Source organism: Apium graveolens, chromosome 1, assembly GCF_009905375.1.
Source record: "Apium graveolens cultivar Ventura chromosome 1, ASM990537v1, whole genome shotgun sequence".
Classification (NCBI taxonomy): Eukaryota; Viridiplantae; Streptophyta; class Magnoliopsida; order Apiales; family Apiaceae; genus Apium; species Apium graveolens.
The window spans coordinates 164694153-164714177 of record NC_133647.1 but is presented as its reverse complement, the minus strand read 5'-3'; the positions used below and the strand labels follow the sequence as shown (position 1 = coordinate 164714177).

At 35.5% G+C, this 20025-nt stretch overlaps 1 protein-coding gene across 1 annotated transcript; it reads left to right on the top strand.

Moving 5' to 3' along the window:
• The first annotated feature begins 1865 nt into the window (after positions 1-1865).
• LOC141710426 (uncharacterized) lies at positions 1866-5246 on the top strand. The gene is made up of 3 exons (XM_074513049.1): positions 1866-4312; positions 4422-4527; positions 4611-5246. Exons 1-3 carry the CDS (start codon positions 1866-1868, stop codon positions 5244-5246), a joined length of 3189 nt encoding a protein of 1062 aa, XP_074369150.1.
• Positions 5247-20025: the final 14779 nt, after the last annotated feature.

The following is a 20025-nucleotide window of genomic DNA, read 5'->3' as shown; positions in this document are numbered from 1 at the left end:
AAAGAGGGGGAAGTGAAATAATTTTGGGGAATAAACCAACGGCTTGGATTGTTAGTATTTTACCAAACCAACGGTGTATTTTAATTGATTGATGAGTGAATTATTCATAATTTTTAGAAATTAATTGAAAAGAAGAGAATATTAAATATTTTTTAAACAACGGTTACTATTAAATCTATCCTTAATCTACGATTGGGAAAATTTTGAAGTAACATTTTGATTTTTTTTCTACATAATTTCGATATTAATTAATTCATAATTTTGAATTTTCTCAGTTGTGTATCTCGTGTCGTGTACCTTATTGTGTCGTCCTTATCATGTCGTGTACTCAAAATCCAAACTCAAATACTAAATTATCGTGTTGAGTTAAAAATTGTCGGGTGTATCTTATATAAACAGCTTTTTAGATATACTTAATTTATACATGACCTCGTTTACTTACTAATTCATTGCCTTTTTCTAATTTTTGGAAAATTACTTTCGGGCGTGATACTGAAGAATCCTGGTGTGTTATGAAATATTCTCCTGGTATGTTGGCAAAATTTAGGGAATATTTCATAACATACCAGGAATCTTGAGTATCATGCCCGAAGGTAATTTTCCAAAAATTAGAAAAAGGCAATGAATTAGTAAGTAAACGAAGTCATGTATAAATTAAGTGTATCTAAAAAGTTGTTTATATAAGCTACACCCGATAATTTTTAACACACCACGATAATTTAGTATTTGTGTTTGGATTTTGAATACACGACATGATAAGGACGACACAATAATTTACAAGTTCTTACAATGGGAAATTGCAAAAACCGTTGTCTTATGTAAGAAAAAATTATTCCACCAAACCCTAAACCCTAAACCCTAAACCCTATAACCCTAGATCAAACAAAAATTAACAAAAATTAAAGGCGAAATATTCAAATTTGTCGACATTAAAATGACTCGTTTCGCTTTTGTAACGAATATAGTGTCTATTTAAAAACTTAACAAATCCCGAATTTTTTATATAGAGTTATCGACTATATAGTTCGAAAGTAACCACTGAATGCACATATAGTATATGATTACAATGTAACAAATTAAAAGAAGACACTTGTAATTTATTTCATAAACAATTAGTGATATTTAAATATATATTTAATAATGTAAGTTTTAACATGTCAATTGTTCCTCTTGTTGCATGTCTTCGAAGCCTACAAAATCATTTATAGTCCTTGTGTTTGTCGAAAAAGTTGATATAATACGACAATGGTTTATTGAAAAAACACTTGTTTGTAGGTGTTACTACAATGATAAATTGTTGAAACCGTTGTCCAAGATTTTAAATAAACTATGCTACAAACCATTGTGTTTACATTTTTTTACAATGCAATATTGTTGAAACGATTGTCCTGAGTTTTAAATAAACCAAGAAACGAAATTCTTTTACTTTAAGAAAATTTCTATTTTTTTCAAAAAAAATATAAGTGGGAACACTGGGGAAAGAGGGGGAAAGTGTAAATAATTTTGACTAGCAATAAAGTAGTTTGACTAGCATTATTATACGTGATCATTGTCTGTCTGAAGTATCTATGTTTTATTATGCCTCTTTTACTGTCTCCTTCATACACCATTTCTTAACCATATATTTGTCTCAGTTCTTTGATGTCTGAAGTATTCCAGGGGAACTTCACTTTGCTGAACTCAGGTAAGTTTCTGCTGAATTCATATCAATTTGGGGATTTGGTGTTTATATCGATTTGGAGAACTTGAAATTAGGGTTCATATCTATTTGGAGAATTTTAATAAGGGTCCATATCGAGTTTAATGGAATATATATGTTTGTGGAATTTGAGCAAAAGAATGGGTTTAAACTTGGTTGAGTAAAAATGGATAGATCTTGGTTGAAAGCAGATAGAAGAACACAAGAATTTAAACTTGGAGTGGATGAATTGTTAAATTTTGCATTTCTGAATGGGTTTAAACAAAATAAAATTAGTTGTCCATGCTTAAGATGCGCTCATAGTAAATCTTGGAATGCTCAGACTGTTAAGGATCATCTTTATCAATATGGTATTGATCAAACCTATACGTGTTGGATATGGCATGGAGAGTCAAATTATGTACAGAGTCATGTAGTTTCTGAACAGGAATCATCCGTTGATCCTACAAACATGAGAATGGGGCAGGATATTATCGATGATGAGGATATTTCGTTAGATTCTTCTGATTTTATGAATCATGTTCAAGGTGAAAATGAACCACTTTATCCTGGATGCGAGAGTTTTACAAAAATGAGAGCTTTAGTCAAGTTGTATAATTTAAAAGCAAAACATGGTATTTCTGATAAATGCTTTTCCGATGTTCTTCTTTTGCTTGCATCAATGCTTCCGGAAGGCAACAGTATGCCTTCATCTTTTGGTGAAGCCAAGAAAACTTTATGTACTTTAGGCATGGATTATGAAAAAATACATGTGTGTCCGAATGATTGTCTCTTATACCGCGGTGAGAGGGACGAAGATGAGACGATTTGCCGAATATGTGGGGAATCTAGATGGAAGTTAAACAAGAAAGGAGAAGAATTGGAAGGGATCCCTGCTAAGGTTCTGTGGTACTTTCCATTGATACCAAGATTGAGAAATTTGTTCAATACAGCTCAGATTGCGAAGGACATGACTTGGCATAAAACCGAGCGACAAAATGATGGTAAAATTAGACATCCGGCTGACTCAAAGACATGGAATGATGTCGATCAAAGGTGGCCTGAGTTTGCTGCAGAGGCTAGGAACCTTCGGTTAGCTTTATCCTCCGATGGATTTAATCCTTTCCATGGACCAGGAAGTGATCACTCAACATGGCCTGTGTTGCTTTCAATTTACAACCTCCCACCTTGGCTTTGTATGAAGAGAAAGTACATTATGCTAAGTCTATTGATATCCGGACCAAATCAGCCTGGAAATGATATTGATGTATACCTTCAACCACTTATAGAAGATTTGCATAAATTGTGGCATGGGAAACAAGTTTATGATGCATTTAAGAAAGAGTCTTTCATACTAAGAGGAATTTTATTGTGGACAATTAGTGATTATCCAGCCTTAGGAAACTTGTCGGGTAACATCATTAAAGGATATAATGCTTGTGTAGTTTGTGTTGATAAAATAAAAGCTACCAGGTTGGCTACTTACAAAAAGACGGTGGTTATGAGACATCGTAGATGGCTGCCCAGAAATCATCCATATCGAAGGCAAAAATCAGCCTTTGATAACACCATGGAGAAGTTATCAGAACCTATTCCTTTAACTGGAGAGGAGGTGTTAGAAAGGGTACTACCACTAGCGGACCATGTTTATGGTAAGACACAAAACCAACCTCGGTGGAAAAAAGGGGAACCTCGACCAATTTGGAAAAAGATGTCTATATTTTTTCAGCTTGAGTACTGGAAGTTTTTGCCAGTTCGCCATACTCTCGATGTGATGCATATAGAAAAAAATATATGCGAGGCTTTAACCGGTACATTGCTAAATATTCCCGGGAAGACAAAAGATAGAGAATCTGTTCGTATTGATATGGCTGAAATGGGAATAAGAATGGAGCTGAGACCAAAAAATTCTGGAAAAAAAGAGAAGTTACCGATGGCATCTTGGAACTTATTGCATAAAGAAAAAAAGATTGTCTGCTCGTCCTTGATTGGCATGAAGTTACCTGATGGTTTTTGTTCGAACCTTAAGGGTATAGTATCAATGGACACTCTGCGACTTGTTGGAATGAAATCTCACGACTGTCACACAATGTTGCATCACTTGCTCCCCATCGCACTTCGGTCAGTACTTCAAAAACAAGTCAGGTGCACTATTATCAGGTTTTGCCTTTTTTTCAAGGCAATTTGTAGTAAAATCATTGAGGTCGATAAATTAGAAAAAATGCAGTCTCAATTGGTGGAGACCTTATGCCAGCTAGAAAAGCACTTCCCCCCTTCCTTGTTTGATGTAATGATCCATCTCTCAGTTCATCTTGTAAGAGAAGTTGAGCTTTGTGGTCCTATCTTCCTACGTTGGATGTATCCTTTCGAGAGATATATGAAGACGTTCAAGGGATATGTTCGAAACAGGGCTCATCCGGAAGGTTGCATCGCTGAGGCCTATATTGCAGAAGAGGCGGTTGAGTGTTTAGTTAATTTTGAAGAACCAACAGTTGGGTTACCGGGAAGGGATAAGAACAAGGAGAAATACAGACCCTTATCTGGTGCAACAATGATAAAGCCGAGCATCAAGGATTTGCACCAAGCACATCTGTGTCTTCTTCAAAACAGTAATGAATTGACCCCATATTTCAAGTAAGTTTCTTTATTTAGATTTCTGATTTTTCAGTAATAAATACATCTGTTTTTTGTTCCATGATTTTATGATTTTTTTCAACAAAAGCTGAAATTGATTTACTCATAGTGAACATATGGCCTTCTTGGTGGCAAGATATCCATTACATGAAAATGATGAAGAATGGCTTAAGAACAAGCAAAATGAAACATTCCCTAATTGGTTTCAAAAGAAGGTAATAGCTAGACAATAATTTTTTTCTAATTTAAAGAAATCAAGTAAATGTCTAATTGCTTTAGTATTTTATTTTTTGGACAGATTTCGTCAGAATTGCTTGATGTGAAAAGTATGGTATCTAAGGAGGTAATGTGGCTTGCAGAAGGGCCTAACAAGTATGTCCCTACATTCAGTGGCTACAAAGTCAATGGTGTTACCTACAGCACAAAAGATCGTGATGATACGCGACAAGTTCAATGCAGCGGTGTTTGTGTTCATGCTGATACAATGCTCGTGCAGGATAAGGATAAGAACATTGAGCATATTTCACATACATTTTATGGAGTAATCACAAGTATTTGGGAGTTGGACTATAACCATTTTCGAGTCCCTATCTTTCGGTGCAATTGGGTAGATATGAACAAAGGGGTTAAGATAGATGATTTAGGATACACAGTTGTTAATTTACACAAGTTAGGTTTTCTGAACGACCCTTTTGTGTTAGGTAAACATGTCAAGCAAGTTTGTTACATTGACGACCCTCTTGAAAAATTCTGGTCAGTTGTATTAAAATTACCAAACAAGTTCGATGATCAAAGTGACGATGAAAATGAGGGATCCGTAGAAATTGAACTTGAAAATGAGGTAGATGTCACCATGTTCCCAACTGTTGATGAAGTCGAGGAAGAAAATAGAAGTTCCATGCGGGAGGAAGAAGAGATGATTCAACTTCCATAATTATATCAACTGATCAGATGTTGCCTATAAGTGCCTATGTTATCCCCTTTGCTTATAATTTGTACTAAATCAAATTTGGTTGGACAGTTTATTGTAAGATTTGTTTTGGCATTGTTCTTGAAGGATTTGGTTTGATTTTTATCCAAGAATTGTTATATGTAATTTGTACCTTTCAGTTAGGTTGAGAAGTTTTTTGTACATCTGGTTTGACAACTTGTTGGAAGCATTTATTTGACAATGTTCTTAAAGCATTTGGTTTGCTTTTTGTCTAAAGATTTATGTTTTAGGCAATTTTTTTAAAACCCTCTGAAAATTAGACAACGGTTTTTCATAAAAGTTGTTGTAACATATTTTCTAATGCAGGTGATTCAGACAACGAGTAAGACACCATTGTCTGAAACTCTTTTACTCAACAGGGGTGATAAACTATTGTCTGTTATGCTTTGTTTCTAACATTGGTTTTTCTGCACTATTGTCTCAAATAAATAACACATTGGTACCGGAAAACCGTTGTCTAAGTTGCACAACAGTCCTTAAAACCCATTGTGTAAAACCATAGAAAGCACACCGGTTTATTGTGACCTAAACAACACTTGTGCCAATAGATGTCACACAATGAGGATAAATACAACCATTGTCTCATTGGAGCACAGGGGCACCATTTAGACAACAATTTCGAATAAGTTGAATCACCATTGTGTGAAACAGAATGATACAAGGCTTTTTGGTCAACTACCAATTAATCGTTGTCTGATTTTTTGAGACAACAGTTTTATTGGCCACCATTGTGTAATAGGTGTTGTCTGATTCAGTTTCTGGTGTAGTGTACTATCCTACCAATTAAAACTAAATTTGTTATGACTGATATATTATTGGCGCGTTAACTTTTAAAACTTCAAATTTATTCACACCCACTTGAGAATGGTTTCTAAAGCCAAACACAATGGAACAAACCCATTTATTCTATGTATATTAAAGGATCGGGTTTGGATAAAACCAAAACGAGAGATATTCAATTTTTAAAATTGGAAATTAAAAATGCGGCAAAAACGATAGTTGGATTTAATTTTGGTCCTAAAACCGCATTTTAAAAAAATGAAAAAAAAATGTAATTTATTATTAGAAAATTACTTAAAAATTAGGAGGTGGGGGTGACAAAAGTGGTTAGTTTCAGAGTAATCGAGTTGCTCCCCAGATGCATATATTTTGTTCAACCTGAAACGTAAAAAGTAATAATTAACTTATTATAAGTGAAATAATTGATTATCTTGTTTAATTGATTAATATTAAAATAATAAAAAGGAAATATATAACCCTTTGAGAGATAATGACCTAAATATCTGCGGTTGTAAAGGAGTCGAATCGAGCTTAACTCTTATGTATTAAATCGTTAAAAAAATGTCGAACCTGAAATCTAGCTGAAATTTTATCGAGTTAAAAATTTTGTTTGTGTATCGACTCATTATGAAAAAGTTTATTCGCGTACATATTTATGAACAACTCACAGACTAACATTAAACGAACTAATGAACATTGTTCACAAACTTTTAATCGCAAACAACTTAGTTTATAAACTCTTTGTTAACGGAGGAATTTGGTTAACAAAAATTTGAGTTTCGCGGTCGGAATCAGGATCTGCTGCGGTGGTCGGTGATCGTAGAAATCACCGCAATGCGTTGATTTGTACTTAAGAAACGGCTAAGATTGCTAGGTTTTCTGTTTGCCTTCTCAGAGTTCTCAAACACTTGCCCTCACAATGTGCCTACATAACTCCTTTTATAGAGGATCAAGCCAGACGTAGTTCTTGGGGAACAAGAAACCTAGATGGACTAGACTTCTCATTCCATGGCCCAATAGGAGTTGTCGAACCAACTTCCTATTATAACTTGAACATAAATTTCCTTTAGGAATGCCCGATGATGCGTCCTAGTCATAAAGGCTCAAGGCTCATCATGACTTTGGCACTTTACGGACAAGAAAACTCCCCGGCCGAAGAATATCCATATCTGTTACCGCTACTTCCATCGATCATAAATGCAGGTATATCCATGACTTACCACAAATACCAAAGTGCATCCTTGCCCCCCGATGAGGATAGCCCACCAGAGTACAGGATAAGTGATCCCAAGAGTAAAAGTGTAAAGTGCGAGATAACCCCAGAGTCTCCTGTCGAGGACAATCCTCCGAATACAGAGACATGGCCCCCAAAGCACACACTAGATGTTTACAACCGTTCCATATGAGGATAACCTGCAAGATTACAAAATGACGCCTTTGACATATTTTCCGGGATAAAGGGCTCCCAGAGGGCCCTTTCCTTCATGGGAGCCTTCCGGAGTTCTCCTCAATGCCTAGGGCGCGCCCAAACCATGGAGAGGCCCTTTGGGGACTCCTTTCCTTGTACGATTCTTATGCTTTGTTCATTTCCCAGTTTAGTTGTGGGAGCAATCTCCTCGCTCATTCTTCCTTGTCATCTCACTAGTATTGCGGAGCGGCCACCCGTGCGACCATATAGCACGGGGCGCGCCTTATAAGGATCCGGGGATATTTCCCCGGAATTCAGGTCATCCTTTAATTATTAATTGCTTCACTCTTTGTCCCTTGTCTTGAGATTATATTCTATAAGTTCCCTATCAATAATTTTTCTTTGTCGTCCTCTTCTACTATAACGATCGTCATGGTACCGTCGTCGTTGCATTCATCGCACAATTCCTCCACCCCATTCGTCGTAATCCTTCATCATAATGGTAATCGTAAATCTCCGGATATAACTTTACCAATCATCGTCGTAACTTCTCCTCGTCAATAATCGTCGTAAGTGACTCCCATATAAAGAGTGCCCTAGTCGTAAGCGTCATCCGTAAAGGGAGCGTCCTAGTCGTAAGCGTCCTCCGTAAAGGGAGCGTCCTAGTTGTAAGTGTTTTCCGTAAAGGGAGGGCCCTAGGCTCCGGAGCTTGTCCGTCGTCTTCCGCGGAGCGATCCGACATATTTTCTAAATGACCGATAAAATACCCATGAAAATTTGTGGTATAACAACTACCCCCTGATTTTCTAGTTTGTTAAAAATAAAGTGGAAAATATTCTTCTACTTCCTACATCCTTTCGTGATTTTTGTCATCCATAAGATCGTCACTTCATCTTTTGCTAATAAACTCCTTTCCGTAGGCGAGAATTCTTTTTTCCATAAAGGAATATTTTAGTTGATAATCTTCATCGTAAAAATCTTCTTCCGAGTCCTCGTGTCAAGTGCTTTCACAAATTCTCTTAAAATTTTCCACAAAGATTCTCCGCAGACATTTTTCGCAAATATTCTCCTCCTTCCGAGCGCATTTAGGGCGCCCCTACCCCCGAAAGTCTATTCTGGGTTTCAAATTTCAAAAATTCTAAATTTTTCTTTCTTTTAATACATCTTGCTCCTTCATTTCATTATTAACTCCTATCTTCCAAAATACCCAATATAAAGGGCATAAACCCCTTTCCTAAAAAAATCTCAAGAATCTTGGATTAACTTGTTCTTGGCTCCACCTTTGTTTTAACTTCAACCCACTCATCCTCCATCTTCCAAGGTACTCTTTCATGTCTCTCTTATAAATTACTTTCATGTATGCTACTAGATAAAATAAATTTGAGCTTCTTGAACTTCCATGTTTATGCCATGTTTTGTGTGTATATGTATAGGTTGTATACATAGGTTGTTGATTTTTGTAGATGCACCAATTAGAATTCAAATTGTGTTAGTAGCTTGAATCTTAAAATTTAGGTCATAAAAATTTGTAGCCACACACACGGGGGCACGCTCGAGGCATGCCATGGCGGCTCTCGGGTCGCGACTCCCCTTTCCCCATACGGTGCGCGTCGGAGATGCGTCACAGCCACGGCCTCCGCACTAGGCGGGGCACGCCCGAAGCTTTGAAGCTCCGACGTTGCGGCCTTTGATTTTTTAAAAAAAAAAATAGGCCGCGCCCGAAGCTTTTAATGTCACTTGGGTCGCCGCATTCATGGAGCGCATGGCGCGCCCGAGGATTTGCAGCTTTTAGGTTGCGGCCCTTCGCGTAATACGGGGGGTGCCCGAGACACCTTGGAACTTCTAGTTTACGTCTTTCTTCCTTTTCATTGTGGTGTGTCTTAGCTCCTCCAAAATATACTTTTATTTTTATTGGTGTTGTGACGCGTCCTAGCATTTTCCTTGTTCTTATCACAGCTGGATGAGGATTCGCCTACATATTTCCATCCGTTCACGGATTTTAACCGCATGATGGGGCCTTTCACCACTTCACTTTGGTCACCGACTCCTTTTTCTGCTTCATCCTTGTTTCATTGCGCCGGGACTTTGGTAGACGGGATTCAACGAGGAGAGATTTCTATGGCTATTGAGCATGAGGCGTCTATTTCCACTATGCGAAAGATGGCCTATCGCAATGGTTTAATAATGCGTGTTACAAAATTATGTTAACTTAGATATGCTCATCTTAGCCTACCGTAACGTAGTATTTTTAATGTTACTATAGCCTTTATAACATGTTACTATAGTTTCAAAATATTACATACGAGTAACATGAAGAAACTTATGTTACAATAGGGTGTTAATGGATTAAAAAGTAATATTTTACAAATAATAAAATATATATAATTATTTGAATTGAAAATTAATCAATTTTGATAATATAATTAAGCTATAATATTAATATTATCTAAGATTGAGAAAATAATTTTTTTTTAAATTTTGTAAACTGTACTAATTAATAACTGATAATTTTTTTAATAAAAAATTTGAACACTACTGAAACTTAAAATTTTATTAAAAAATAAAAAAAAAGTGAAATTAGACAACAGTTATTTGGGATGTCATTGGGCTCTCCATCAGGTGGGCTAAAGCAGGCTATCACTCTCTCGGTCGCCACTCATACACTTTCTCTCAGCTTTCTATTATCACTTGATCTCATTTTAGGGCTTTGTATTTCTCATTTCTAGTACGTATTTATTTATTTTATCACTTATATTTAATATTGTCATGTATTATACTGTGATCTATCCTTGTAGTAGCAATACCAGTTATGATTTTTAATCCAAGTTTATTTCAATTTATTGCAGCTTTGTTTGTTTGCTGAAATAATTAGTTTTTATTTTGTTTCTGTGTGTATCTCTATGTTTATAATTATTCCATTTAATTGAAACCCAGTTGTTGTTTTACACAGAGGAATTATGGCTAAATCTGAAGCTACGCCAGTTGTTCCGAGTAGCGAGTTGTTGGAATGGCCTAGAAAGGATAAGCACGGGTTCTTAAATGTCGTGTCTCATGTTGGTGACCTTGTTCGCACTATCAAGTATGTGGTTTATTATTTAATTGGAAGAAAGTATGTCAAATATGTGCTAGTTGTGATGAATTTATTGCTAAATGCTGTTTTATTTGATGTTTACAGGTTTTATATTGAAGGTTTTGGGATGAAGCTTTTGAGGAAGAGGGATATTCCGGAAGAGAAGAACGCAAATGCCTTTCTCGGGTTTGGTCCTAAGGAATCTCAGTTTGTTGTGGATTTAACTTACAATATGTTTAAACCCTATAATGTTACATGGACTTTAACAATTCCGGGTATTTTGTGTTGTTACTTAGACGTGCTAGTTCCGGGTATTTTGTTCGTATTGTTATTTAGCGATGATGATAAATCATACTCTGTATAAGTGACTAGGTAGATTTAACTCCTCTCCTACCCCCCAAGAAATACATGTACCTTACGGTCATCTATTGTAATTGATAAAATGTAAGATGTTAGTAGCTTGCGAGTGTCTTTTTTGGGGCAAATTGGTTGATGTATTGTTTAATTTAAATTGCGGTGTTTGGTTATTTGTTCAGTGTTAAAAGATTGTGATTTGTACATGATTAAAATTTACAAAATTAAAATGTATAACTAAGTTATTTAATGTGTTCATGCATTCTGCAGTCCTGTCTATTTTCTGTTAAAGTAATCACCATTATTGAGAATGTACCAAGTAAACTAAAAGATCTATTAAGTTTTAAAGGTAATCACTGCTAGTTAATGTAATTTTCTTATATTGCTCCCTCATTAACCTGGAAAGGTGTCTTCTGCTGCTAGTTTCCAGAATGATAGTTTTCTGATATATACAATTGGTGATGTGGAGCAGAGTCTCGTTAAGAGTGATGTATGGTTGCCCAATTGTGTACCCTGCTGTATAAACTAGGTTGTTTATAAATATAAATCAAGTTTTAAATTTTAGATTAATTGTGATGATTTGTATAGGTTGAAAATGAAGTCTTTTTCAGGATCAAATGGAGTACCCAATTGAAAAAACTTATGAGTGCTTATTGTGACCGTCAATCAGTTGACATAAATTCAATTGCCTTTCTCTTTGATGGTTGTCCTCTCCGAGGAAAGCAGAGTCCCGATGACGTAACCCTTGGTTTCACTCTGTCTCTTACATGTTTACTTGGTCTCCGGCTTAACTCTGTGTACACCCCCTTTTTCTACTGCGAATATATATTATGTGTTGTGTTTTCTCAGTTGGAAATGGAAAATGGAGACAAAATCGATGCTATGTTGCACCACACTGGTGGAACACCTTTTTGATTATTACTCTGTTGGTTTGCCTTTGAGTTTCAAGTTAGCAGACTTCATGTTAGTTTGTGCAAGGCTACTGTAAAGTGTGATAATTTCTAACCAAATTAGAGGAGGTTGATATTTTAACATTTTCTCGCTTTTCAGATGTTTGTTGAGGAAGTGATGGAGTTAGCTAAGTTGGATATGCTGAGAAATGCATGACGTATTCATAATTTTCAAAAAATGAAGCACAGGTTTATCAGTTGGTATTCCTAATACTTAACACTCTCCAAACCATGTAAATTTAAAGTCTCACACGTACAACATTTGGAAAAATGATAGGTAACAAGTTGTTTGTGAGCAAAGATATGTATACGAATCGGAGAAGCGACGCTACAATCACATCATTGGTTCTTATGCTCAACTTTTATTTTTTTGCTCAATTAGATGTTTTTTTCTTATATATATTGTTTAATAGTTTTGCTAATATTGCATATAAAATTATTGTGTAATTTCTTTGTCTAAAGAGTATAATAGAAAGAGTTATGTTACTTAAATTTGCAAGTTTTGCATTAGTTGCTGGTACACAGGATAGTTGACCTATAGAACTTTTAAGGATGCCGTTTTGTGTTGAATTATGTGGATTTTTAAATTCTTCTGCAGTTTGGAAGGAAGGTAAAGAAAGCAACTGTAGCCCCAACTGTCATTCCTGACCCAGATTACCGGAAACCAGTTGTTTTACTTGGTCTATGTTAAATGTATTGGAATTTTTTACGAGTTATATGGCTAAATAAGAGTTCACGTGATTCTTTTTACTTCATTATATGATAGCAAATGATGGATAGAGCTAGGCAGTTGTTCTTAATTCTTAATTCTACTTTCAGCTCAAATATATGGCAAACTTAAGTCTACTAAAGTTCAGACTGACATTCAATATCTCTTTATATTGGTTAATCCAAAAGTCATAGTTTTCATAATAATTTGCTTGATGTTGAAACCTTTTGCAGTCCAGAGTGCAGTGTGTTTAGTTGGATGGATCTATGACTATGAAGGCAAGAGATGCTACCATCACAAGATTTATCGAGGATCCAGATTATGAGCTTGGAAGCAGGAGGGGGTTCACTTAATCTTCCAGTGGCATCACTAATTTTTACCTATCTTCTTTTGCGTACTCCAAGTGTCATCGTACTAGATTTAAGATGTTTATTTATCATACTCTAGACTATAGACTATGTACTTGTTTTTTGGATTATGTGGAATTGATGGTGAAATGTGTGAAAACTGGGGGGACTGTGAAAACCTATTTGAAGTTTGGTGGTTTGAATTGTTTATTTGTTGACTTGTTTGAAAAACAGGTTTATGGCATGTTCAATTTACAAACAAATCTTGTCAATTTTTTTTGAGAAATATGTTACATTACGTACTTCAATGTTACAAACAAACTAGTATAATATAATACAAATCATTATAAAACTATTACAGTAGGGGAAAAATATTACAATGATTTTGTGGCCCACGGGTAGGCCCACATGTGGAGCCCATTTTTTTTGCAAATTCTAAGTGCAAAAGTAACATACATAGTTTGATACTATAGGCATAGTTTGATGTTACCTTTGACTGCTATTGTTACAAAAATGTCAATGTTACACCACGACAAAATGGATGTTACCTTAGGGGCCAAAGGTTACTAAAAAAAAAACAACTTAATTTTTATGTTATCTTAGGTCTTTTGGATGACTATGGTAACATTTCTTTGGCCTGTTGTAATTTTTTTTCGTGTTGCTATAGGCCATTTAGGCATAGTGTTCCAATATTTTTTCTGGACAACGTGCTCTGAGTCGTTGTTCAATCTTGGAATATTGGTATGAAGATAAAATTTCAGATTTAGAGGCAAATAGTAAAAGGAAAGGCAAGACCGTGGTTTCTGATGAGGAGAGTAAGTCTCATGTGTACGGGCCTACTACTCAGGATGTGTTTAGAGATGAGGTGGAATTCTTATTTACATCAACTACCGAGTTTGTTGTCAATCCTCATAAGTGTTATATATCTTTTAATCTTCATCGGGAGGTAAAGGAGTGTTAACTGGACTTGGATTGGAGGAGTGATTGGGAGAAGAAGCTTACTCCAAAACAGATGGATAATCTTTGAAAAATTCATGATAGATGGGCTTGTGTTGGTATGACATCCACCCTGACCTAGATTTTGAGTATAGGAAGAGAGGTGACGTGGAGAGTATGACGAGCATTCCTCCTCCTTCTAGTATGTTCTGGGCGCCCCCTATCCTAAGTAACCTTCGGGGGGCGCCCTAAGATATAGTGGTAGTAGTTTTCAATTTTTGGCTTAGAATATTTTTCATATCTTGGATATAAATTATTGCCTGTACTCCTTTACTTGCACATGTATCTTTGTAATTTCTCCCTTTACGTCTTATATGCACGTGTTCTCATCTCTTTGCATCTTCCTCTATGCCATGCTTCATCTATGTGCATCTTACTACGCTATTTTATGTTTAACTTTTAGGTATGGCTCCTAAGATATCGAGGTATTTCAGACCTGACTTGACTTCTGAGAGAATAATTCCTATAGTTCTTGAAGGGAACGTTACTGAGCCTCCTTCAAGGCATGGGGCACGCTCTAGTCCACCTCCCATGAAGATCATTCATGCGCTTCCAGTCCCTTCGCCGAAGCATGTCAAAGTGGGTTCGAAAGTTGGTACTTCGAAGAAGGTGAATGATTCTTCTTGTCTTTCCCAATTTTTAAGAAAAATTGTTCGGATCCTGAATAATCTAGATTGGACCCAATTATTTTAATAATATTATCTTTTTTCATTATTTTACATCATATATTATATATTTATACGTATCCAACTTGAAAGAATATGTTCAATATTAAAAAAGAAATGATTAAATGCTACATTATGATAGACCTAAATTGTTTGATACTTTTACATTTAATAAACACTATTATTTTATAAATAATAATCTATTTACTTTTTATTGTAAGGAATATATTTACTTCTTAATAAGCCTATTAGGCATTAGCTTAAAAAATATTTTAAATAATTTTGTGTTAAATTTTTTATTGAAAAACAAAATTTGAACTATAAAATTCAAAATTTAGAACAATCTGTTTAAGGTTCAGTCTGATCCCAAAATCAAACATGATAATAGATTATGGCATTGGACCTTGTTGCATAATTTTATGAAATCCAATTTTCCGATCAGGTCCGGTTATGTACCTTCATACAGCCTTTAGATATCTTATTAGTAATGGAGTCTCCGGCGATTAAGAAAGTAAAGATTATTGGAAACGATCATGACGAAACCTAGCAGTTTTCCTGATGAACTAATACCTAAAAATCTTCTCATTTTTGCAAGCAGAAGTAGGTGTTCAAACAGTGTTCTCTTCGTTCAATGGAAGCTTATCTGGACTACTTGTACAGTCTTATGTGTCTCAGTTTTGGTTGGTATCAAATATCTAAGAAATAAACACGTATAAGTTTGTATCCAATGTTTTTACTTAAAGAAACCATGAATCCTATTTCTAGAATTCTATAATATGTACATTTCAACATAGTATTTTCTATATATTTTCTTGAATAGGTAAGCAATCTAGCTCAATGTACCATACTTTGAACTTAATGTTAGAATTTCCAACTCTCCCCCATCCTAATAAGTATTACAGCTAGCTATATGCATCAGAACTCTACATCCAGAAAACATATCTAGCAGGAAAAGAATAAACAATAATTTGGAATTGAAATTGTCAAGTCAAGGGCGAGGAAAATGGTAGGAAGCATGTGAATGTGATTCAAAGTCTTGTGGTTATCAAAAATAAGACCATCTGTATAAGATGAAGTAAAAGATGGTCCCGGTTACTATACGTGCATGCATACACCTTCATATATATATATATGCTTGAGACTTAAGTATATAGCCGTACACAGTGGCGGATCTAGGGGGTCCAGAGGGGTCCATGGCCCCCCTGATTTTCTAACTAAAACCTGAGTAGTATGCCTAAAAACACAATTGTCATAGTAGTTGAGCTGGTTGTTAGTGGAGTTGTTTTCCTTGGAGAACAGGGTTCGATCCCCTCCTATTATCTTTTAATAAATGTTTTGGTGTGCCCTTTTATCTCTACTTCATTTTTTTTCTTTGTAGTCTTTTCTACCTGTATTTTATGTACGTTGACTACTCTTCCTAACATATAAATCATGGTGAAGAGGTGAAATGTGCAGAGTATTCTTATAATATATATATATATATATATATTTTGACTAATTTGACTTATATGTCTTACAATTAAGTATCTGTCCTAACAAATCTCGGGGGTGAACGAGAATCGAACCCAGAATCTGGAATGATAAGAAATAAACCCTTAACCACTTGAGTTATATTTTAATTTTGCATTAATGTTTTATCAATTTTTCCAAACTTTAAGTAAATTAAAACTTTAATGCTCGAAAGTTTAGCACGAAAATTTTTTTGGACCCCCTAAAAAAAAGTTCTGCGTCTGCCACTAGTCGTACAAGGTGTGTAATTAATCAAGTTGTCTAAATAGTTGGCTGGATGAGTTGCTCTCGAGGTACACAGCTACTCAGTATAAAAAATGGTCATCCTTGGCTAGGTAGTAAAAGTCTTATTATATAATAAATTTACTGATGTAAGCCATGAAGTAAATAGACCTCAGATGTTGCCTATTAATAGAGGGCTGGTAGTTTGTGGTTTATTATTGAAGTGAAAAATAGAGTGATTATAAGTAGAGAGCAAAAGCTCCTTTAAGTGATAAAAAGAAAAGTTGTGTACTAGATTACAAAATATGTTGTAGCTTATATTTATGAAATAAAAAGTTTGTTGTGTGCTTTACTTATATTTATACATAGTTTTCTAAGTGTATATTTTATTATCTAAATAATATTAAACATGCACGCTGTCTTTAGAGTTCAAGAAATAGAAAATCCCATACACGTTTCCAATAATTGGTATCCAAGCCAATGCTACGTTCATGAAAAATGGCAAATATGGTGCAACCTAGCATTCCAAAATTGACATCCACAAATTACGAGAATTGGAGTAATCAAATGGAGGTGTTACTCGGTTCTTACGATAATTGGAAAATTGTCGAAAATGGGTTCAACAAGCCCGCAGATGCAGTCGCTGAAGCTACACTTCCAAATCCCGAGCAGACGGTGTTAAAGGAGATCCGGAAAAAGGATAAAAAGCGTTGTACATAATTATTCAGGGCATTGATAAATCAACCTTTGAAAAAATATTTGAAGCAAAAATGACAAAGAAAGCGTGGGAGATTTTGCAAAAATCATTCCATGGAGTTGAAAAAGTTAAAAAGGTGCGGCTCCAGGTGCTACGCGGAGAGTTCGAAATTTTAAAAATGAAGACTTATGAAATATTGGTGAATTTGTTACGCGCTTGAAAGCCGTGACAAATGAGATGAAAAGAAATGGTGAAAGTCTCGATGATTATGTTGTTTCTTCTATCGAGGAGTCAAAGGACTTGTCCACAATTTTCATTGATGAGCTCGTAGGTTCACTTCAAGCTCACAAGCAGCGAATGAACCAGTATGATGATGCAAGCCTTCTGGAGGAGACGTTGCAAAGTAAAGTATTTATTGGTGAGAAGTTTGGTAGTAGTAGTTCTGTACGTGGAAGAGGTGGTTTCAGAGGTGGCTACCGAGGTGGATGAGGACGTGGAAGGCAATTTTTCAATAGAGACCAGAATTCTAATGGTTATTAACCATCTGGTCGTGGTCAGAATTTTAGAGGCCGAGGAAGAGGCGGATTTCAACGAGGTGACAAATCTCAATTTCAATGTTATAACTGTAATAAAATTGGTCACTTCAGTTACGAGGGTAGAAAAACAAAAGTGGAAGAAAGAAGTCATTTTGCATCAAAAAAAGAAGATAAAGACGTTGGCACTACTATGTTCCTCACTTATGAAGGAGACGAGGAGATCAAGAAGAATGTTTGGTATCTTGACATAGGAGCCAGCAATCATATGACTGGCCATAAAGATTTATTTACAGAAGTAGACAAGATTTTCAGCGGAGAAGTTACTTTTGTTGACTCGTTAAAAATTCCGGTAAAAAGAAAATGTACAATTACGATTGTGTCAAAGAATGATGAGAAAAAGTATATAAATAATGTTTATTATATACATGCTCTGAAAAATAATATCATCAGTTTTGGCCAACTTGTGGAGAAAGGGTATAATATTAAAATACAGGATAATTCTCTCATAATCAAAAATCAGGTTCGATAATTAATTGCAGATGTGGAGGTGTCAAAGAATCGCCTTTTCACACTTAATATATAGACAAAAGTGCAAAAGTGCTTGAAATAAGTCATTAAAAATGACTCGTGGTTATGACATTTAAGATTTGGTCATCTTAGATTTTCTGGCTTGAAATTATTGTCAAAGACAAAGATGGTGGAAGGCTTTCCAGAAATCAATGAACCAGAAAATTTTTCTGAAGCATGTATCAAGGGGAAACAACATAGACAAAGTTTTCCCGTTGGAAAATTATGGAGAGCCAGGAGGCCGTTGGAGATTGTTCACACAGATATAGCTGGTCCATTTGATATCCCATTACTTGGACGTAATAGGTATTACCTAACATTTATTGATGATTTTAGCAGGAAAGTTGAGTGTATATCATTAAAGAAAAATCGGAGGCTCTTGATAAATTGAAGGAGTTCAAAGCACTAGAAGAAAAATAAAGTGGCCTGCATTTGAAGACACTCAGATCAGACAGAGGAGGAGAGTATACTTTATACTTGCCAAGAACTTTTTGGGCTGAAGCCGTTTTTGTGTGCAGTTTATTTGCTGAATCGCTGTCCAATAAAAAGTGTCAGAAATAAAACTCTAAATGAAGCATGGAGTAAAAGCAAACCACCAGTTGGACATTTCGGAATTTTCGGGTGTATTGCTTATGCCCACGTTCCCGATCAGAAAAGGAAGAAACTGGATGATAAAGGTGAAAAATGCATCTTTACCGGATATGACAAAAGGAGCAAGGCATACAGACTCCATAATCCTCTAATGAAAAATTTAATCATTTCTCGAGATGTTGAGTTCGATGAATCAGATTACTGGAGATGGAGCGAGGAAGAAAGAAAATTTATGGGTTTATTCTTTAAAGAAGATGATAACGACGATGATGACTCCAACATTGAAGATGACTGAGATGATGATCTAACTCCTCCACAAAGTCTGACTCAACAAACTCCTGCATCGATACCGTCGACGGGAGAAAGCCACAGTTCAGGGGGAACACCGAGAAAGATGTGGAGTCCAAATAATATCTATGAAGCAACAAGTCCGGTACAAATAACCTTTGATTATTCTCAATTTTGTTTAATTGATGAATGTGATCCAATTACATTTGAAGAAGCTTCTGAAGATAGCAAATGCAACAAAGCCATGGATGAAGAAATTGGCGCAATCAAGAAGAATAATATATAGGAGCTCACAGATCTTGCAGAAGGACATAAAGCAATTGGTGTCCAGTGGGTCTATAAAACTAAAGGCGAGGTTGGTAGTTAAAGGCTACAAGTAGAGATATGGCATTGACTATGACCAGATATTCGCTCCAGTTGCAAGAGTTGATACCATATGACTTCTAACAGCAATAGCATCTCAGAATGAGTGGAAGATATTTCAGATGGATGTCATGAATATTTATCTTGAAGAAGAAGTCTCTATTGAGCAGCCTCCTGGATATATTCAGCAAGGCCGAGAAAACAAAGTCTACCGGCTGAAGAAAGCAGTATACGGGGTGAAGCAAGCTCCGCGAGCATGGAACACAAGGGTTAATGAGTACTTTCAGAAAAATAGTTTTGTGAAGAGTTCCAACACTTAATCTAGAAAATATTAAACTATATAAGTTATCCACCTTATTTGATGAATGTGCATCGAAATAAGGTAAGTCTGATTGTCAGAATTTACCTGCTTAGACAACTCATTTTGCGACTGAAATTTGATGAATGTGCATCGAAATAAGGTAAGTCTGGTTGTCAGAATTTACCTGCTTAGACAACTCTCCATTTAGGTGCCTATATGCTATGAATTCTAATTTACTAACATGCTTGCCTGCCTTGAGAAATCTTTGCACTTATTATTGGGGTCTATCAAGATCATCTTTCTCTTTCAATTCTACGGTGTAACTACCCGGCTTAAAAAATTTAACATCTGTATAATGTAAGTCTTCGG